This window comes from Oryctolagus cuniculus, chromosome 1, assembly GCF_964237555.1.
Source record: "Oryctolagus cuniculus chromosome 1, mOryCun1.1, whole genome shotgun sequence".
Classification (NCBI taxonomy): Eukaryota; Metazoa; Chordata; class Mammalia; order Lagomorpha; family Leporidae; genus Oryctolagus; species Oryctolagus cuniculus.
Genome location: NC_091432.1, coordinates 50,134,941 through 50,151,684, shown reverse-complemented (window position 1 = coordinate 50,151,684; position 16,744 = coordinate 50,134,941). Strand labels below are relative to the sequence as shown.

The 16,744-nt window shown below is 36.0% G+C and overlaps 1 protein-coding gene across 50 annotated transcripts in view; it reads right to left on the bottom strand.

Moving 5' to 3' along the window:
* SOX6 (SRY-box transcription factor 6) overlaps positions 1-16,744 on the bottom strand; it is a 647,773-nt gene that overhangs the window by 115,960 nt on the left and 515,069 nt on the right. For 26 of the 50 annotated variants that reach the window (XM_070073077.1, XM_070073091.1, XM_070073084.1 and 23 more), the window contains one exon: positions 8,325-8,404. In XM_070073077.1, coding sequence (XP_069929178.1) covers positions 8,325-8,404 — 80 coding nt within the window. Of the gene's footprint in view, positions 1-6,700; positions 6,824-8,324; positions 8,405-16,744 lie in introns of all 50 variants that reach the window. The other 24 variants (XM_051833972.2, XM_070072957.1, XM_070073046.1 and 21 more) reach the window with 1 other exon arrangement.

The following is a 16,744-nucleotide window of genomic DNA, read 5'->3' as shown; positions in this document are numbered from 1 at the left end:
TAAATCATTAAATTTTCCATGAACTTATAATTAATATGGATTTTCACAAACATGTAGACCTGTGCATATTAATTATTCGATGTTAAAACAGAAAGAGGGAGCTACAGATCATAAACAATTATGTGCTAGCTCTAGTAGCTGGAAACTTTAGCCCGCATCTGAGACATGCCTGTTGTGAAAACCACCCAATTCCTCTTAATTAAAATATAATTGAAAAAATCTTATAATTTAAAAATATAATGTCCTGTTCTATATGTACTGTTACCTTACAGGTCAAAATGTTTTATTATAGCTTTTTCTTATATAAGTTTCTGAAATGTTGACTAATGTGACTTATTTGATGGTTGGACACTGGAACAAAGCATTTTCTAAAATAGAAATTTTTTTAAGATTTTATTTATTTATTTGAGAGGTAGCATTACAGAGAGGAGAGGGAGAGACAGAGAGAAAGGTCTTCTATCTGCTGTTTCACTCCCTAGATGACCACAATGGCTGGAGCTCTCCCAATCTGAAGCCAGGAGTACTCTGTGGTGTCCCATGTGGGTGCAGGGGCCCTACCACTTGGGCAATCTTTCACTGATTTCCTAGGCCATAGTAGAGAGCTGGATTGGAAGAGGAGCAGTGGGGAATCAAAGTGGCGCCCATATGGGATGCAGGCACCGCAGGCAGAGGCTTAGCCCACTACACCACAGCGCTGCCCCTAGAATGTTTTGCTTTCAAATTTTCTGACACTCATATATCCTTAAGCATCTCTCTGAATTCCAGGGTTCTTCATTACAACATATACATATGTGTGAAAAGGGCCAATTTGCTCAACTTTCAATTATTACCTTAAAACCAACTGAAAATCAAATTTCCAAAAGAATATCCAGTTTATCCAATGTTTTAATGTGTGGGTGGGTATAAACCTCTGCTTTATTTTCCACAATGACAAATCATACTTCCGAGCAGTTAGAACTATCTTCATATTTTGCATTCTTCTCAGATATATTATTTCTTCAGCCTCATCAGATTCACTCAGAAGCTGTAATTTTTCTTCTAGAAATTAAAAGTTGGCTACATAAAACAATGTCTCCTGCAGAAAGAGCACTTGACTAAACTTTAATAGAAATGGGGTTTCAAAGCAGCTTGGGTCTCAGATCACCACCAAAGATGAAATTTATTAACTTACTAATTTTACCAAATACTATACCAAGAAATGCTGAGAATTCCACAATAAATAAGAGACAAAAACTGGAGTGCGTACTGCGGCATAGCGGGTTAAGCTGCTGCTTGGGATGCCCGCATCCATATCAGAGTACTTATTAAAAGGCTGAGTCTCAGCTACTCCACTTCCAATTCCGCTCCCTGCTAATGTGCCTGGGAAGCAGTGGAGGATGGCTCATGTACTCGAGTTCCCACCACTCAGAGAGAAGACCCAGAAGCTCCTGATTTCAGCATGGCTCGGCCTCATCTGATGCAGCATTTAGGGAGTAAATCAATGGATCTCTCTCTCTCTTTCTCTCTCTCTCCTTCTTCATCTCCATTTCAAATAAATGAGTCAATTAAACCTTAAAAACCTTAAAAGGAGACAAAATATTTAAATTCAGTGGCTTATACTCTAATAGATTAGACTTGCTAAACGAAAGCACTTTTGGTAATAAAACTAGAGTAAACTTGATTATTATTAGGGTGCTGGAAAGTTTTATGCCTATTCTGATGATGGTTTGGCTACATTTGATGAAATCTAATGAATGACTCAATATCCCATTTACTATTCACAACAATTCTGAGAATATGCATTATGATCTTTTTATAATAAAAAAAAAAACTGGAAAAAAAAGTTATTCTGAGAACAATTCAGGACAACACGGCAAGTAAGTAATAGTGGAAACTCTAATCCAAAATTCTAATTCCGTAAATGGAGCTTATTCCATTAGCCGGCAGCTCATCTAGTCCTGGCTGTAATGGTCCTCTCAAGTTCTACCATACTCTCAAAAGTCATGAAAAGAGTCAGAGGGGGTAAGTGAAGGCTGATTAAGAGAAAAAGAAAGCATTTCCCCTCACAGCACAGCCCCATAGTTGGCATCCTTAAAGCCAGCTTTGAATCGGTTCCTCTTTCTCCATTGGGTAGCCAGTAATAAGTCACTCTAATCAACCCTTTATTCAACCCTCTTCTCTATTAGAAACCACAGCCTCCCAGTATCACCCAGGAAAGCTAACTCACCTTCCCATTTCCCCACAGCACTCAGGAATGTTTACAATTGCAAATAAGAAGACAAGAGTAGGAGGCATTGCTATATCTAAATACAATATCATAAAGATCCAGGCTGGAAGTGAGATGGAAATAGAGCTTTCCCCGATGCTGATGGGTACTTCTTCACTTTCCATTTGTGGCATGAAAATTGACAATATCATTTAAATAAAATATGTGCTTGTATTCACTTTTGCAAAAACTTCAATTGTTCTCCTTTATCTTTGCAAACTTGGCAAGACTTTTATAGTTTCATTTAAGAGTAACTTATGGTTGATAGGTTTTCTTAGTGCTTTGAGGCTCTAATTACACTCCTTTCCTCAAATCTCCTCTAAACCACACATAAAACCCATCAAATGAAAGTGAAAATGTATTTATATTGATATTTTAATTTTCGTATACAATTCTTTCACTTAGAATATTACCCATATTATCATAATAAGAACCAGTCTGTTAAAATATATTCCAACTAAAGCTTGGTAGCTTTGAATGCTCGATAAAAATCATTCTCTGAAGCTAATGAAGACAGAAGCTCTGCCTGTAACAATATTAAGTTTGTTTTCTCTGGTGACTCAGAGAAGTGAGCAATCTGTCAGTAATACATTGAGTGAAATTACTTGTCTTGTAGGAATAACTGCTGACAGTCACTTTATCTTAGGCTGACCCAAACATCTCCCTGCTGACAAACAAATTACTATGTCTAACTTTGAAAAGGTAACTAGCTTGTTTTAATTTTGATTGGTCTTTCAGAATCCCTTACACAGGAACTCAGTCCCATCCTTTATTTTGTGTGTGTGTGTGTGTGTGCATGTGTGTGTATACTTTTAAAAGGCAACAAAAATGTTTTGGGGACAGGTTTGAATTAATAAGTAAGGTGTAGGGGAAGAAGTAAAGAGAGAAAAACCTATCATTTGAAGCTAAGAAAAAACGCTGTTCTGCTTCCTTTCAAGACTGTTATGTGGAAGAAACTGGTAAGTGTGTCTACGAAACATTAAGACTGGCAGTGCTGCCAGTGACTGACTGGGTGAGTGAACACATTACCCAGACAGTATTGTAGGAATTAATTTTCTTCAATAAAGTGCTTTTTAAGGCTCATATATTTCACAATCTAAACATATGTCACTGTTTCATAAACAAAATAAATGGATTAAAATAATACATTACCAATATGCTGACACGTGGAGATATTTTAATTAGAAATTCTTAAGCTGTGTGATATTTAACTGCTGTATTTGCTAAAGAGAAGCATGCATCATTTAATAAGAAGGCATGAAACAGGTGTATCATTTTGCATATGGTACCAGATTGTGTTTAATATAAGCTGCAACTTTGAGGCAACATTACTCCCAATTAAAAACAAAACAAAACAAAACAAAATTAAAGATCCATCTTATTGAAAGTAACCACATAAAATGAATCAATACACTTAAACCTCTTTTTCATGTTTAAAAAAAAAAAGGCATTCAGTGCATAGTTCCTGAGATTACATTTCTACAAAAATAATCTCACATCATAGCTATTTAAAATGCTGTATTTACATGACTGCCTCATTATACTAGTCTCCTTTTCCTTAACATTCTTTTTGACTTACTTAAGGACCAATGCTAACATAGCTGAGGAAAGCAAATGGCAACTCGTCCTGAAATTTATAAGGCTGAGAGAATTGGAAAAGGTAGCAATATAATATATTGTTTACTGTAGCAAGTGCTCTCTGTTCTCTAAAGGTCAAAAGCATTGTAACCTTAGAGTTACAGTTTCTGATTGTTCCCAGGGTTAAATACATTATCAAAATTAATGGTTCAAGTCCCTCAACCTTCCAATATATGAGTATTCATGTCTCCATCTGCTGAACTGTTCAACTAAAAATAGCATTCTTTGGCCTTCTTTCTCCTAATATTGTGCCCCTGAGGCGCAGAAAACCATGCCTTAGATCAGCACAATAGTATTCAAAAAATGGTCTTTGCTGCATCTTCTTTATTTAAAAAAAAAAAAAAAACACCTGGAATATGCTAATGTAAGGAAGATCTTTCCATTCTAAATACTTTTTCTCTACTTATTATGAAACCTCGGGCTTTTACAGAATAACTATAAATGCCATTAAGATTTACCAAGGCTGATTTATATTACAAATGGCAATCTTGGAAGGCTAAATGAACTGTAACATTAGGTAGAAAGGACCAGTTCTGAACAACGCAAGGCAAGTGGAAGAACAGGAGAACAGGGGTGTGTGTATTGTGGAATTTTCTTCCCAAGAATGTTTGTTCAGACACAAAACTTGCTAACATAGTTGTAATATTTTCTTAGTATCAATAGTTTTCATAATCATGCTTATGACAGAGCTGTGACATTTTAGCTTGCACTGGGGGAGAGAAAACCTTAGCGACAAAGGAGAGCAAATATAATACCAATAAGATGAGAAACTATTAAAATTTCCTTCTACCTTTGCTCAAGATTTAAAATCTGTCTAGCAGCTTGGATATGGTTGTTCACTGTGCTGTTCATGGATGTCCCAATACCAGGGACACCCACCCCAGGAAAGTTTAAGAAACCTGCCTCTTAAACAAGGTCAGCCTTGTCTAACTAGTGTACCACATAAGAAAACAGATCAAAGGTTTCCAAACATGCAGGAAAAAAAGGTGGAAAAAAGGAGGCAAAAAATAAACACAAACCTAGGAAACTCTCAAATTAGCCAAACTGAAACTGCAAAGCTAAAGCAGGCTCTTGCACTAATGGATTCCCTATGTAGTCTAATTAAACAGACAGCCATGTGGCACATTCTGGGTTTCTAGATCAGCATTGCTACAGCACCTGTAACCCTGACACTCATATGTGTGACATCGTGGTTTCCAGAAAACCAATGGAAGCCAACTTGGACATATCAAGGGTCAGTGACGGTGTGTGGTGGGTAGGAAAAGCCAACCTTAGTGAAAAATAAGGCAAAAGAAGAAATTGGTAGACACTTGGAAGGGAAGACTGAAGGGACAGAACATAAGTATCTCATCAGGAAAAAAAAAAAAAAAGTGAAAGTAGAGGAAGTCTTTAGCTTGAGCCAAGGCCACCTGCATTTACATTCTTCTAAGCACTTAAAGGCTCCTCAAGCTGACTGTCGTGAGTAGTAAGCTTGCTATTACCACACAGAAAAGCTTGTCCCAAGGGCCACTTATCCCTCTTTTTGACTCTCTAAAGCACAGTGGATTTTCAGAATGCCTAGAAATATGGTGCCCTCTCCACAGTCAAAAGAAAGCCACAGGAAAGAAGCCTCGTTTGGCTGTGTGGAAGACAGCAGATATCCTGTCAGAATGTATCCAGTCACGTCTGAGTGGAAACCTTGGGTGCCTTTTATAGAAAGCGGAAGCAAAGCGAAGGGCAGCCAACAAGCTCTGGACTCTTCCCTAGGCTACTTCCAAGGAGGCCTGTGATCTTGTCCTTTTTACCTTAGCATGGAACATTTCCTGACTTTTCCAAAAAGGAAGACTCAAAGCAGCAGAGAAGATAATGTCAATGGAATCTCTCATTGATTGCATGTACAGACAGGGAGAGCCAATAGGAGATGAATATGTAAAGCTTCTTGGATGTAACTGTTTCATTTTTGAGTTGAGTTTCCCACAGTAGGTTAGAATGAACAATTTGATACTATACCTAATGCAGAAAATTAAAGTATGTTTCAGTCTGAGGTAGCCTCTCTCCATTTTTTTTTTTTTAATTGGCAACCCTCCAATATTTGAGTGTCTCAGAGGGAGACTCCAATGACACAGAGAGGAATTAAGTTTGAAACTGGAGAAAGGAAGACTGGGTCCCTATTGAAGAAAAGGATTTGCTTTTCAAAAGATCCATGTAAGCCATCTCTTTCCCCAAATAGGAAAAAGATCCCATAAATGGTTAAATAGGAAGAGGATACTACAGAAGTTTATGGTGTAAAAAGCAACCAGCCAGATCCTAGCACCATGGGAAAACTAAGTTAGGACACCAGAATTAGGTTAAGTTAGAATCCCTAGTAATAACCCTGTTTTGATCAATACTTTATAGCACTGTTTACATAACTTGGCTTCTCTGAACCTCAGCTGATTTATCTACACAAGCAGAATTATATTTTTATCAAATTTATAGGGTTGGTATGGGACCAAATTAAAGTTTTTAAAAAACATTTAAGCATTTTTTAAATACTACACAGTACTATGTGTAAGAAAAGGTAGAAGAGTGTGAGACAGAAAGGTGGTTTTGAGATGCTCAAATGTAAAAATTTTCCTGAACCTATATAGTAATGCACAACTTAATTTGGGGCACTGATTTGAGAAGTGCCCTTTTCTCTGAAAGAAAAAAGCAAAAGAACAGCCGCCTTAGGAATGAGAATGAAAGGAAAGGTTAGGTTTTAGTGTTTACACTGAGTGCTACATTTTTAAAAAGCCTAGAATATGACTGAGCAATCCAGTCCCCCACCCAATGAAGCACCAGTGGAAGCAGTCATACCTCAATCTGTTTGTGGTTGTAAGAGTGGCCACCACCATGTTCAAAGGTGTCCAAATTCCTGCCAAAACGGTCACTTAGGCCCTTTAGCCTTGGGTTAATTTGTGGGTGGGAGACATGACCCTTCTGTTTAGTAGCATATTCAGAAAAAAAACAAAAAGACAAAACATACTGTCAGAACTCATGAAACAGAACACATATTTGTAAACCCAGGGTATTGACTATATCAAAGAATGGAAAGTAGAAGGTTTAAGGCCCAGCCTCTCTGTTTTATAGGAAATTTCTTCTAGGATCAAACAGTGGTACTGGCTGCTTCTTGTCCTTTTTTTTTTTTTTTTTGCCTCTGACTCAAGAACATAGTATATACCACAGCTGTAGGAAAGGGAGATATACATTAGGTGTACCAGTAGTGAGAGGTACTATTTGATTTTTACCAGTTTTAGTAAGCGTTCCAGTGTTAGCAGGGTGGAAAGTATAGGTTTGCAAGAGGGGCAGGGTTACTGCTCCTGACAGGCTATGCTTCTAGCTCTGCCAGGCAGCCCAAAACAAGTGGACATCTTTCATAGATTCCTGGATAAGGCGTATGACAAAAACTTCTCCATGTATTGCAAAAATTCTTCATTTGACCCAATTGAAAATTTTCAAAATGATGTTTCTTCATGATATGATAGCTGTACATTTTACATCTTCAAGACATACAGGATATAGCAATTTAGAGACAAAAATTTTTCACCAGCTACTATTCCATAGATTATTTAAAAAAACTAAAAATTAATCACATTTTAAGAATAAAAGTGCTCTTCAATAAACTTTCCAGTATACTGAAATTCAGGCTATTTATTATTGTACATGTACTAAATATTCAAATACCAAAGATTTTACTTATTTTGATGATCTTATCTGCTTAATTTTATTCATTAAAATATACATTCAGATTTTAAAAGTCAATTATCCATTAAAATGGTAGTACTTAGAAGGATAAGAATACAAGCTGGTCCTATCCCAAAGTCTTCATTTTACTCTGAAGCGGATAAAGTGCAAATGTTTTCTTCATTCAGCTTCCAAAACACTTTGTCACCAAAGTTAGCTTTATAAATAAACAACAGAAACCCGGACCCATAGCAGATACCATGCCAAGGCTTTTGATCCTGGAAAGAATGAGGATACATATACTCAGGAGCACGTGTGTTAACATTTTACCAAATAATTAACAAATAACTTGTAAATAACAATCCCTTTTTCTGTGAGCTGCAAGAAGGAAAATAGCCAACATTATTCTCTGTTTTACTACTTAAATGCAAAAGCCAATCTGGACATAATGGAGACATGGATGAAAGCCTGATAAAGAAAAAGTGAGCATATCCAATAATAAAATGTGTGAAACTTATTAACTCACCTGAGAGAGAATACATACTACTAAGTTGTAATATCAATTTTCCTTTAAAAATACTGAAACTGGCAATTTTCTCTTCTATTTGCAGTAGAGTAAGTACACAAGGTGTTAATCCTTCTGGGCTATGCTTAAAATATTATTTAACATTCAGACCATTATTTAGCATACAGCTGGTTAGCAGTTTTCCACTAAAGTACTGGCTCATATCCCACATTTTTTTCTTCTGGCACTTACCTGGAGCTGTAAAGGGCTGAGTCCAGAAGCAGCAGCAGCTGCCATTGTTGATGGAATGAACTGTACGGGGTAGTTATCACCTGTCGGGAAGAACAATGCATACAGGTTTAGACAATGCCCAGGCAATCGCGGCAGACAAGTACAAACATGGTCCTTGGATTGCCTGAGCTTTACAACATTGCTCTAAGCCCAAACATCTGCAGAAACAAAAGGCTTCGTTGGGCACAGACTTGCAGTGCTGCCTTGGAACTTTTGTTAACAGATAGCTGGTAGGCAAACTGGCAAAACATGAATGTGATGTTTAAAAAATTAAATGTGCAAGTCAAGCATGTTCACTCCATTACAAATCTTGTAGTACATCATTTCTTAAGAGTAAAAAAAATATCTTAAAGCCAGGCTGACACTCAGTGCATGGTGAAGGCACTGAGGCCTTCATATTAGAACAACAAAAAGTTTTGGCTTGGTAGGCGAGGCCGATTATGAGAGGCTGAAAAAGACGATGAGCTATTAACTGCCAATAACCTTCAACTTTATTTTATAAAAAATTAAAAATTTGTAAATATAGCCTGTGCATATGATAGGGATGAGAGAGCACCTCAGCTTAGATCATTGCATTCTGTGAAATGCCTGGTATCCTAATGACAGTGGAAACCATATTTTTCCTGGATTAGCATCTGGTACTCGACTGGCACGATGGGCTCTTATCATACCTTCCCTCATGGTGACTTTATTAAACAGACATCCATTTCACACAGGATGTCTGAACTAAAACCCGGTAGAGCTTGACCATGGTTCAGCAGAGACCAATGCTCCATCTTAATGTATTTCTGACTCCAGAACACTCCTGTTTTGGGGGGATGAGAGCACTTTCTATGACTTATGAACATGGGATCTACAGGAACCTGGGGAACCAAGAAGGTCATGAGGAACATATCGTGACAATGGTAACTGAAATAAAAATTATTTTTGTGGTAAAATTGTACATCAGTGATTTAATAGAGTATCACTTTGGCCTCAGCTACTTATTTAAAGTCAGTGTTATGTACTATCTCTAGGCTATATTTTAATAGGCTGTTCTTCCACACATTTTTGACATTTATAATAATCATGCTGTTTAGCATGAACTTTCCACACTGAAAGCTGACTATAATAATGAAGAGACAGTGTACAAAGAATCATAGTAATAAAGGTAGTCAACTAGAAAGCAATAAAACCTCTTTATTTTCCCCCTGCATGGACACTAATACCTGGAACCTTCCTGGTGCCCTTGGTTCCTTGGAACTCATCCTGTTTGCCACCTGAAGTGCTACTCAGCTGGCCCCATGTAAATGTTAAGTTGCTTTCACTTTTAACAAATTGTTAGCTTCTAATCTACACAGTCTCTTTGCATCATATCCATAATACCTCATCAGACCATTGAGCACAGTGTGTGCTTGTACACAGTCCAGTAACAATTGGCTTCTGATTGCATATGGAGTGCTGCTACAATGCATTCACTAACACTATATTGTGCTGGTCTCCTATGGAGTAATGTTCAAAATATCTGATCTTGTTTTTTTGCTTCCATGAGGTTGATTTTAGCTTGCAGTACTATATGAAATTTTTAAAAAGGATAACCAGGTCAAATTATTTTTATAGTAAATGACAATCACTTTATGCTTAGATAATTTTACTGATCTTCTTGATATTTAGGCCAAATTATGTGAAGAAAGAATATCCTAATCTAAGTCCAATGGTATTTTTTTGGTTGATATCTTATCAGGTTTTTTAAAAGATCACAAAACGATGCTGAATTAATGATGCTTCAAAAACAGGGGGGGAACATCACCATTCCAACCATCAACATGGACTGCCTCCCAGAACATTTTAGAGCTGTTCTTTCTTTAAATATCATGCATTATTCATACTAACTCTAAACCACAACACCCCCTCTCTGTAAGTTTAATACCAGTTGCTTTATTTGTACTAAAACATTTTTCATGTCAAACATATTTTTAAAAATCAAACTCTAAAGAATTCCCCGGGGCACTCCTTTTTTCATAGCTGTCATGCTTCTATGCTATGAAATAGCTGATTTTTTTTTTATAGTTTTTGGCTTGCCAGTTAATTTATTACTATCTCCACCACACCCTGTAGTACTCTCCGGCTCACCTGCTGGCTACAAACACCTTTCTTTCCACTGCTGACACGCATATTTTAAAAATGTTTTTAATCTTTCTGCTGGTTTGCATCTGTATATCTGAATGGAATCTTTAAAAAGATATTTCTCTAGAACATATCATTGTATCAGCACTAAAGGTAAAAATTAATACATTAGAGCAACAGAGTTTATCACAGAGAATGATTAGAAGAGAGAGAGGAAAAAAAGACAGGGGAGGGAGTAGAGGAGATTTAAAAGCAGACAAGAAAACCTTAAGAGCCAGAGAGATTTAAGAGTACTATGGAGCCAGAGATTTAAGAGTACTACGGAGTTGAGTTTTGTTGTTGTTGCTGTTTTTTTAATAACAAAGTCACATGCTTTTCCCTACTCCTCTCTAATTTTTTTCTGTGTAAAAGTCTAACAAGAAAAAGTTGTCAGTGTGCCTGACTTGGCATGGAATCAGTCAACAAGTTGTAGCAATTTTTTTCAAATTTGTCTCTGGATTTGAAATGCTTGCGTGAGGACCCATTCTTTTTAAATTTGTACAAAGGAAAATGAAGCCTGTTGGAACAGGAAAATTTTAGGCACTATTGTAATCTTTCCCTTGCTAACTCCAGTGTAAGAAGGCAACCTCCAAACACCAACTGGGAAAACAATGTCCATGCTGGACACTGAGCTTTCCAGCCTTTTAGATAATCCTGACTGTCTTTATCTAAACATTACAGAACAAACCAAAACAGGGTCGTACAACTGTGGAAGACTTGCTTGATATCAGTTTCACTGGTCAGGATAGACAACAATCCTTGGGAATCAAAGGTGCTCCAGAGCAAGAGTCCTTAAGCAAAGAAAGACGATCCTTTTGTTTAATGGAAATTTAATTGACATATAAAAATGGCACATATTTATGGGAGGAGGACAGTGTGAATTCTCAATACATGGATAAAATGTGTAATGATCAAATCAGAATAACTGGCATTTCTATCTCCTCAAACATTTATAATTTTTGTATTGCTAATCTTCAAAATCCTTTCTTCTATATATTTTGAAATGCATAATGAATTTTTATTAACTGTGTGCTATAGAACTCATTTCTTCTGTTTGTATTTTGGTACCCATTATCCATTACCTGAGAGAGAGTAAATTCTTAAATTTTCAGAGAAATGGAAATGAATCCAGAACTTAATCACAGAAGAAGAGGAGCTTGCAATAAGAACTATGAGCCATTAGATTTAGCCAGTCTCCCACAAGAATATTCCTAATATGTGTAATTCAGATATAAATTCCACTTTTTTAAGTAAAAGTACTGAGTAATATCTGCCCATTTACTTCCATTCTTAAGAAAGATAAGCAACTGTGATAGCTGTAGTATCCAGCACTATTAACTTCAGATGTTAATACTTGGAGAAATTATTCACAGAGATTTGGAGGAGCAGAGGAAGAAAAAAGAACTAGAGACTCGAGGATTCTTAGTGAGTGTCCCCAAAGAGAGAATCTAGTGTCACAGCTGATTTTCCACCCATTGAAACAGAAGAAAAGCACACTACAGATTGCTGCTTTTTTTTTTTTTTTTTACAAATTATTCCATGGTGGCTTCATAGGATGCTGATAAGTTACCAAAAAACCTACAGACTCCACTATTCTGAGAAATCACCATTCTTGCTACATTACAGAGATACCTGAATTAAAAATCCCAAAGTAAACTTAGAAACGCCACTTGCATTGGTTGCATATAGTTGATATAGAAAAACATTACAATTCCTCTGTACTATGAGGGAATGCCATAAATCTGAACTTATCCTGGGCAACATCACAATACAGCAAGAGCCAGCAGATAAGAGCTGAATTCTATTTAGAACCATTAAAAAATTTAAAATTTCAATTTGTTTTAAGGACAAATAGACAAAAAAATTAGCAAAGACTGTAATACACATTGATGAAACCACTGTGGTCTTTTTCCTCCTAGTGATTTCTCCTGGATTCATCAAAGAATAGATAAATGATAAAAAGATTTTTGATCATGATACTTTTTCTATAATCATCTGCATTGTTTTTCATACCTTTCAAAATGTTAAGAATCAAAGATAAATCTTAATTTCTTCACTTATTTTATAGCCACATCCCAACCTTTGGCCAGTCATTGAAAATCACAGAATTTGTAACAATAGTAATTAACTGAGTGAGTGTGAATGAAATGATATTAAATCTATCTCCTTTATAAGAAATCAATGTTAAAAATCTCCATTTTCAATTCTTAATTATATTTAATAAATAATATAGCTCCCATATATGAAGGAGGAGTTAAAATAATTCTTGATCTTCATAAAACTAAGCTACTTTAAACAGGTTAAAATATTTTCTTCCCAGAACTCAACATTTCTCTTTTAAAAATTAGGGTATTAATATGAACAACCCCAGGAATGCTTTGATTCCAAGTACATTGATTTAACTAGTCAAGTATTCTAATAATGTTTACAAATTTCTGCTTTGAAATATTTTGGAAGAGCAAGAAATAGCTAGCTTTACAAGATGTAATTTGGTTAATACCAAGTATAAAATCATATTTTCTCAAAACAGAAAAATTCAGATTTTTCTTAAGATTTCCCACACTTAAGCCGTGTCTCCAAGAGTAGGGAATACTAAATCAATCTGAAATCTGTCTCTACTATTTTCTAGATGCAAAACTTTGGAAAAGTTAATTAACGTTTTTGAGGTTTTCTTTAACAAGATAGAGATAATAACCACCTCTACCACTTTTATCTTGCAGTTGCTATAAAAATTAAGTGATATTTTATATATGCATACATGGGTATCTTGGCAGATAAGTGGCATTCAATAAAATGCTAACTGAAACAAATTAAAAAGCATTAGTTACCAATTGTATCAGACGTACCCCATTAGACAACCTACAAGAAATGGGCAAATTCCTTAAAACAAATAACCTAACTGTCTCAAGAAGAAAAAGGAATCTCAATAGGTTTAAAGCAAGAGATCAAATCAGTAATCAACAAATCTCCCAGCAAATCAGTAGTCAAAAGTCTCCCAGTAACCACATGGCTTTACCAATGCCTTTTACAAAATGTTGAAAGAATTAATACCAATCATTTCTATGCTCTTACAAGAACTGAAGAGGAGGGAACACTTTCTACCTTATTCTGCGAAGTCAACATCAACATCACAGGAAAAGAAAATTATGGACCAATATTCTTTATGATTATAGATATAAAAATCCTCCACAAAATATTAGCAAATCAAATATAATGGCACATTAAAAGAATTATTCACCATGACAAAGTAGGATTTACTGCCGGAACACAAGGATGGCACCATATAACAAATCGATGTAATACATCACATTAATAGAACAAGGAGGAAGAAAACACACGATCATTTCAATTGATACCGAAAAGGCATCAGACAAAAATCCAACACTTTTCCATGATAAAAATCTCGGAAAACTAGGAATAGATGGAAAATTCCTCAGCGTGATAAAGAATATTTATGACATCAATTCAATGGGGGGAAGACTGAAAGCTTTCTCCCTAAGATTAAGAACAAGAAAAGGATGCTCACTTTCACTGGTGCTACTCAGCCTTGTACTGAAAGTTCTAGTCAGTGTTATTAGAGGGGAAAAAAACAAAAACAGTAAAAGGTCTTTGTAAGGAAGAGGTAAAACTATTCTTATTTGCAGATGATATATTCTAATATACAGCAAATCCCCAAGAATCCATGATAAAGCTACTAGAACTAACAAACAAATCCAACAAAGTGGCACTGTGTAAGATTTAACACATAAAAATCAGTTATGTTTAAACAAACCACCAATGAACAACCCAAAAGGAAATTAAGAAAGCAATTCTATTTACAACCATATTTGAAACAATTAAATACTTAGCACTAAATTTAACCAAGAGACTGAAGAACTTATATCTTTGAAACTTAAAAAACATTGCTGAAAGAAGACATACACAATTGAAGGGAATTTGTGTTCATGGATAGCAAGACTTAACATTGTTAGGATGTAAGTACTACTCAAAGTGATCTACAGATTCAATGCAACTCTTATCAAAATTACGACATTGTGGAGTAGCAGGTAAAGCCTCTGCCTGTGATGCCAGCATCCCATATGGGCACCAATTTGAGTCCCTGCTGCTCCACTTCAGATCTAGCTCCATATTAATGTGCCTGGGAAAGCAGCAGAAAATGGCCCAAGTGCTTGGGCCCCTACATCTATGTGGGAAACCCAAAAGAAGCTCCTAGCTTTGGTCTGGCCCAGCCCTGACTGTCATTTGGTGAGTGAACCAGTAGACAGAAGATTCTCTCTCTCTCTCTCTTTCACACTCTCACTCTCACTCTCACTCTGACTTTCAAATAAATAAAATAAATCTTAAAAAAACCTTTTTCACAGAATTGCAAAAGCCATTTCTCGAATTTATATGGAATTACAAGGGGCCCCAATAGCTAAAACTCTCTTGAAAATGAAGAAGTTGGAAAACTCACACTTCTCCACTTCAAAATCTACATAAAGGTACAGTAATTAAAACTGTATAGTATTGGCATAAAGAAAGAACTATGGACAACTGAAACAGAATTGGAAGCCTAGAAATAAACCATTATACATAAGGTCAAATATTTTTGACAAGGGTACCAAACCTTTCATTGGAAAAAAGGCTATCTTCAACAAATGATGCTGAGGAAACTGATATCCACATACAAAGATGATCCAGTTTTTATATTTTATTCATGGTTGTACCTTACATCATATGCAAAAGTTAATTAAAATGAATCAAAGATATAAAATTAGGTGCTAACACTATAAAAATATTAGAATAAAACATAGGGACATAGGGGTAAATCTCTATGACTTGGATGTAGCAATGATTTCATTGTTATGAAACCAAAAGCACAGGCCACAAAAGAAAAAATAGAGAAATCAGATTTCATCAAAATTAAGAACTTTTCTGCATCAAAGCATATTATCCAAAAAGAGCTAAAAGACAACCTAAAGCATGAGAGAAAACACCTGAAATCATATACCCAGTAAGTTACTAATATTTGTAATTTCTTAAGAACCGACAACAACTCAACTATAAAATGGGCAAAATACCTAAATAGACAGTTCTTAAAAGAAGACATAAAAATGTTCAGTAACCACCTGAAAAGATGGTCAACATCATAAATCACTAAGGAAGTGCAAATCAAAATTGCAATGAGATACTTCATACCTACAAGAATGAGTATAATAAAAACTTTTCTTTATTGGAAAATAAGTGTTGGTGAGGATGTTAAGTAATTAGAGCCCTTTTATATCACTGGTGGGTACATAAAATGACTATCTGCTATAGAAAATGGCTTAGTGTTTTCACAAAAGAGCCAACACTAAACTCATAATACAACTCATCAAGCATTCCTCAGTATACATCCAAAAGAACTGAAGGCAGAGAATCAAACAGATATTTGTACATAAATATTCATAGAAATATTATTCATAATAGCCAAACATAGAAACAACAACCCCCTGTCTACCACCAGACAAATGGATAGGCAAATGTGACACATACAAACAATGGAATATTATTCAGCCATTGAAAGGAATTAAATATTGATCTATGCTACCACATGGATGAATCTTGAAAACATCATGCTTGCTGAAATAAGTCAGACACAGAAGATAAATATTGTATGATTACTTTTACATGGACTACCTAGATAATGAAATTCATAGAAAAAGACAGTAAAATAGAGGTTACTAGAGTCTAGGGATAGGGTTATAGGGAGAGTTGTCATTTAATGTACTACATATTTCTCTAAAACAAAAGTAGAGGATTTTGAACGTTTTCTTTACAAAGAAATGTTAAGGGCCAGCGCCGCGGCTCAATAGGCTAATCCTCCACCTAGCGGCACCGGCACACCGGTTCTAGTCCCAGTCGGGGCACCGGATTCTTTCCCGGTTACCCCTCTTCCAGGCCAGCTCTCTGCTGTGGTCCAGGAAGGCAGTGGAGGATGGCCCAAGTGCTTGGGCCCTGCACCCCATGGGAGACCAGGAGAAGCACCTGACTCCTGCCATCGGATCAGCGCGGTGTGCCGGCCGCAGAGCGCCAGCCATGGCAGCCATTGGAGGGTGAACCAAAGGCAAAAGGAAGACCTTTCTCTCTGTCTCTCTCTCTCACTGTCCACTCTGCCTGTCAAACAAACAAACAAACAAAACAACAACAACAACAGAAAAAAAAAAAAAAAACAACAAAGAAATGTTAAGGGGCAGGCATTTGGCCAGTGGTTAAAA